This window comes from Octodon degus, unplaced genomic scaffold, assembly GCF_000260255.1.
Source record: "Octodon degus isolate 3935 unplaced genomic scaffold, OctDeg1.0 scaffold00229, whole genome shotgun sequence".
Lineage (NCBI taxonomy): Eukaryota > Metazoa > Chordata > Mammalia > Rodentia > Octodontidae > Octodon > Octodon degus.
Genome location: NW_004524805.1, coordinates 3,462,655 through 3,468,368, shown reverse-complemented (window position 1 = coordinate 3,468,368; position 5,714 = coordinate 3,462,655). Strand labels below are relative to the sequence as shown.

The 5,714-nt window shown below is 36.6% G+C and overlaps 1 protein-coding gene across 1 annotated transcript; it reads left to right on the top strand.

Annotated features, from left to right (window-relative positions):
• The first annotated feature begins 685 nt into the window (after positions 1-685).
• Adgb (androglobin) lies at positions 686-3,281 on the top strand. The gene is made up of 2 exons (XM_023705786.1): positions 686-862; positions 2,747-3,281. The coding sequence occupies exons 1-2, from the start codon at positions 743-745 to the stop codon at positions 2,924-2,926; spliced, it is 300 nt and encodes a 99-aa protein (XP_023561554.1). The 5' UTR covers positions 686-742; the 3' UTR covers positions 2,927-3,281.
• The last annotated feature ends 2,433 nt before the right edge of the window (positions 3,282-5,714 follow it).

The window sequence follows — 5,714 nt, the reverse complement described above, 5'->3', positions numbered from 1 at the left end:
TGTACGGTAAGTTTTAGTCAATATGATTAACGAAGACATCTGTGTTCATAGAATTTTGGATATACTGCCAATAAGCAGTTGCTAAGCAACTGAAAAATTGAAGTTTCATGTTCAATATATCTTCAGGGTGTCTAAATTTTTAGAGATTCCTGACATCTCAAGTTCAGCAGTTGTTTTATTAAATCAATCATAAAACATTTAAATATTGTTAGTAAACTTAATTTGAAGTTTGATTAAGGTAAGCTGAGCTACAGAAAATTCCCATCATACCAGCTGCCCTCACTTGATTAGACTCCATTTTCTTAAGAATGAGGCAGTAAGATCAATAGATAGTTACTCATGTATATTTATAAGTTTGAAAACATTGTCAAGATTGATTAACTGCATAAATTCAAGAGGAAAATCTACCGAGGGTCCTGGCCTTTGAACGCCGCTTTCACAACCACCTCACCAAGTGATGCTTCCAGATTTCCTGATACTTTTCAAAGTTTTTTCCTAAAACATCAGTGATTTAGTAAATGGATCACAGCCTATTTAAAATTAGTATTTTCTTCTTTCTGCTCCTAAGGTTTGATTGGATTCAGACCCCCAAACTCTTGGCATGATTTTATATTATCTTTGGTTTCTGAAATTTATTCTAAAATTCTCAAGTGACTTATGTATTTCTTCTGATGGTTTTATATTGAGGAAAACAAAAGATGAACCCCTATTGCTAACAGATGAGCTGAAGCAACAGCGAGCGATGCAAAAGGCAGAAGAAATTCGTCAGTTTCAGGAGTATAAGAACAGAGTCCTTAGCTCCAGAAAAACTGATAGAAAAGAAGAGTTTAATGAGGTCCTGAACAAGTACACGCAAATGCAGGTGAGTTTAACAGTACATGTGTGGTCACAGGTAACAATTTTTTTTTTGTAATGTGAAAAAGAAGTGAGAATCATATGAATGGAGAGAAGTTGTTAAAACATTTGGCTCTATAATTCAGAACTTTTGGAAAAGATGGCCGGTGTGTCACATCCGTCTCATATTCACTCACTTCCTAAAAATCTTTAAAGCATCACATTAGAAATCCTCACAGATGGGAAAAATGGGAGAGACAACAACAACAAAACTGTTCATGAACTTGTCAGATAAATAGCTGAAGACTCCATTAGCAGACCTGAGACAGACACGTGCAATACTGGCATAAGGAGCACTTAAGAATCAGCCCAATTTGCTCTACAGAATCCTTCCAGAATTCCCAAAGGGCCAGCAATTGGTGGCATCATTATGTCAGAAGGTGAAAGTAAAAAGTGAAAATGAAGTAATTAGGTTTTACCAAGTTATACTTTAAAAAGTTTATATCACTTCCTCAATTTTTTGTAGCCAAGTGATAGTTACCAAATTTAGCAGAAAATAAAGGTGCTTCACTTATAAATGTCCCCCACTCCCCAAAATGATTTCTGAACTGTGGGAAACCAAGCTTAATTCAACATGGGAGTGTGATTCCAGAAATGAAAAAAAATTTAAAAAGTAAACACATGACTTTCCACATGGAGGGTGAGGATTGGTGTTTGTTCCCTTCCTTGTCCCTACAGCTTATCTCCCCCCACCCCACCACACACACTGAAGGCTACAGGACTATCGAAACATTTTTCCACAGTAATAACGAGCTTTCCTTTTCCTTTCCAATACTGGCCTGCTTGAAGAATATGCTAACCAAATATCTCTTCTTGCTTGTCTAGTGGTTCTTCAGGCTGAACCTCTCTGATTCAGATTCCCCAGTTCTTGCCTTCTCTCTCAGCTCTGCACACACATAGGACACCACCGATATTCCTCATCTCAGTAAATGCAACTGCTGTCTTCCAGTGGCAAGGAACAGAAATTTCAGAGACATTCTTGACTCACTGTTCATTCCTAATCTAGTGTTAAAACCTCTCAACTCGATCTTGCAAATGCAACCTAAGTCCAGCTGCTTCTTACAGTGTCTGGAGAAAGCCATCACGGTCCTCTGCACATTGCTCCAAGGCCCCCAGGACTCCTCTCTCTGCCTCTGTGATGTGGACTCCCCTCGGCAGCCAAGCTTCAGTCAGAGAGGACTATGATTAACCCATAGTAGCAGAAGTCCCATTTTCACGTGGCTTAATACAGGATCTGGCAAACTTATTTTATGTAAAGTACCAGAAAGTAGATGTTTTTATCTTTGCAACTAAAAATGGGATCTTTTCATAGGCTGTATGTTGCAGCCACTCAACCTTGCCATTATTAACAAACAATAAAAGATAACACTTGGATGGATGAGATTACGTATGCATAAATAAAACTTTATTTAGAAAAAGAATGAGCCAGCTGTGTCTGACAGTCTTTAGTTCACCCCTTGCTTAAAGCAATAAAAGAATGTTTTTCATTCCAGTGACATATCCAATACAATCAGGAGAGTGTCTTTTTATTACATTTATTCACATACCTTAACAGGAGACTCCATACAGAAAATTCTGCTGTATTATTGTGGTAGAGGAAGAGCATATAGTAAGGTGTGTGTTGGTTGTTACTGTAGCTGTCCCCAGATGACATTTTTTTTCACTCTCATTTGTTACAGCAAGTCACACGGCCATGTGCAATTTCAAATGATTCAATAACTATTTTCAATAATTGCCCTCATGAATCTATTACTACAAGGGAATGATAAAGACATTGTTCTTTTTTTTCTTTCTGAGACCATGAACCTTTGTCAGTGGTACTGATTTGTTTGAGGTTTTGTTTTGGAACCAGGACTCCTTAGATGAAGCCCGACAGAAAATCTTGGACATCCGAGAAGAGTACAGACGGAAGATGCTAGAAGCCCAGCGCCTGAAGTTAGAGGCACAGACAGCTCAGGAGGCAGAGCCAGAAAAGAAAGAGACAGAAAAGAAGGCCCTAGCTCCTGCCAACCAGAAGAAAAAGAAAAAATAACCAGTACTATCCTTGTGGCAATTTCTTCATCTTCGAAATAGTTTCTACATTGCAATGTGTTAAGATTTGCATAAAATTAGCCACTGAAGTCACTAGAGTTTGAAATAGTTTGATTTCAATAAAACTTCTACCAAATATTTAGGTTTCCATGAAATCCATATTGTGTTCTGAATTACCTGCATTTTTAACTGCTTCTAGACCAAGACCATCCATGAGCCAGCTGGCTTGTTTATGTAAGATTGAGCAATATGAAAAATAGCCATTGACCTTAAAAGAAATTTTGTTTTAACTATAAGGTTTTTAGTATTAATAAACATGCCTTAGAAAACTGTATTCTTGTCATAAAAGTTGCACTTTACTGAAGCTGTTTTCTTGGGAAAAGCCTACTCTCGTTCCACTCACACAATATAAGCTGCACTCAGAGAAAGAAGCCCTAAAGCATCCCTTTCCCTCGCTGCCAGCACCATTTTTTTTTTAAACAAATGCATTTGGTACAGGGTCTCACTACACAACTCAGACTCATAATGATCTTCCTATTTAAGTTTCCCTAGCACTGGGATTGCAGGCGTGCGCCACCACGCCCAGACCAGGTGGCCAGCTCAGCACTCCTGGGGCCAGGGCCAGCCCCATATTTGGTGCTGGAATTGAATATATTTTCTATAAGAGAGATCAAAAGTTCTTTTACATGAATTCTAGAAAAGTCCAATTAACTGAGGTGATGACAGGGGCTGATGTATCACCAGAAGTGTATCGCGAGTGCTTGGCTGTCTAGATGAAAATGATTGTATTCTTTTTTACTTTATTTTTTAACTAAATTTGCCTCAATTTGGTAGGTGAGTTTAGATTTTCTTCTAGTACAAATCTTTACTACTGAAGATAACTTAATTCTTATACACAGTCAACTAATTTTTGATAATGGCACCAAGAATAAGAAATGGGGAAAGGAAAGTCTCTAATAACGATGTTGGGAAAACAGAGTGTGTACAGCCACAATCATGAGCCACATACAAAGTTAATACAAAATGGATTAAAGACTCATAAGATCTGGATGCACACAATTCCTAGAAGACAACACAGGGGAAGAGATCTTTGTGCTGAACTTTTCAATTAATTTTTTAATGTGACACTAAGAACAATGAAAAAAAATGCATTTTGCATTTCAGTTGCCACCACAGGCAGCTTTATGTTTCAGAAGGAGTTTTGAGGTGATTCAATATATTATCGTTATCATACCTTTGGAAATCTGCTATTTATCTGCTTTTAAAAAATTTATCAAGACTTTATATGTACCATTTAGCGACAAAATTTTGTAAATGCGTAAGCTTATCTTAAATTTTCACATATACATGACATATAATATTTCACTTACATACATGCACATATTTATTACATTGCTTCAAAAGTGAATACATTTTTATTGATTTATTTTTTAATTAATTATTATTTTTTGGTATTTTTTTAGGGAAGGGTCTACAGGGTGTTCAGGGTCTCACTACTAGATCGGACTCAGTGATTCTCCTGTTTATAGCCACCCAAGAGCTGGGATTACAGGCACACGCCTCCATGCCCAGTCTCAATTGCTGCCTCAGTGCACCCTGGGGGCAGGGCTGGCACAGCAGGCCCAGGGATTGAACCCCAGCCCCTGTGTCTGCCTGCAGGTACTTTAATACTCTGAGCTATTTGGCTGGCCCTTTCAAACTCTTAATTTAAGAAAAGTCTATATGTGCACGAAGTTCAAGACTCTGTGGCATTATAAAAAAATATACAAAAATTTTTACATTTATTTTGGTTAAATTTAGTTACTTTTAATTAATTACTCTAAATTTTTACTTAGTTTTAAACCAATTCATTTATTCTGAGTAGTATGCTGCAGAATTCAACTGTGTATTAGGTTTTATTTCTATTTAATCTGTATACTTTAAATTGTGACAGCATTTAAGAATGTAGTTAGCTAACAGTAGTGAAAAAGTGAATTACCTCTCTTTTAAAATAATTTTTATTCATTTTAATGAGAAAAAAGGTAAAATAGTTATGAAACAGTTTCAAAACAGGTTAGTAGAATGTTTACAATATATTAGCATACATTGTATATTATATGTATTAATATACATTGCATATTGTTGTCTTCATAGTAGTATTCAGAGGACAAGATGCAGACATGATATCTTGTCTAAACAATATTAGCACCAACTTTTATTCTCGGTGAACTAAGAGGAAAGTGGCTGTATATCTATTCTAACTCTCTTGTGTACACATATATTTTTTTCTCCCGCCTTTTTTTCACAACAAAACTGTCCTTTATTTACACTTTTGTGAAGTTAGTAATGCATGACACTAGGTTGCCTAGCAGCTGATAGCAAACCTTAACCAGACAGGATATTCATTTCTGGAGTGAGGTAGCTTGTTTGCTTTAGGCGCTGGGCCAAGTCTCACCTACATATATTTTATTTTTTTTAATTTTTATTTTTTGTATTTTTTAGGGAAGAGTCTATAGGGTGGTCAGGGTCTCAGTACTAGATTGGACTCAATATGATCTGCCTGTTTACAGCCTCCTAAGAGCTGGGATTACAGGTGTGCGCCACCATGCCCCATCTCTGCCTACATTTATTTCATCAATTTCCTAGCTTCCCAACATATCCCCCTTTTTTGTTTTGTTTTTTCAGATATAAGTGTTCCACTGCAGTTAGTGGAGCTATATTTGGAGAAGTCTTTAAAGAACCTTTTTATACTTGAAACTAGTCTAAAGATTGTAGCTACTTGAATTCAGCAAAATAACCCAATATGGTTC

What these genes read in the sequence shown, in the direction of transcription:
- Adgb (XM_023705786.1), top strand. Translation starts at nt 743, where the DNA reads ATGCAAAAGGCAGAAGAAATTCGTCAGTTTCAGGAGTATAAGAACAGA. An exon ending in ACAAGTACACGCAAATGCAG is followed by an intron (nt 863 to 2,746) that starts GTGAGTTTAACA and finishes TTTTGGAACCAG; the next exon opens with GACTCCTTAGATGAAGCCCG.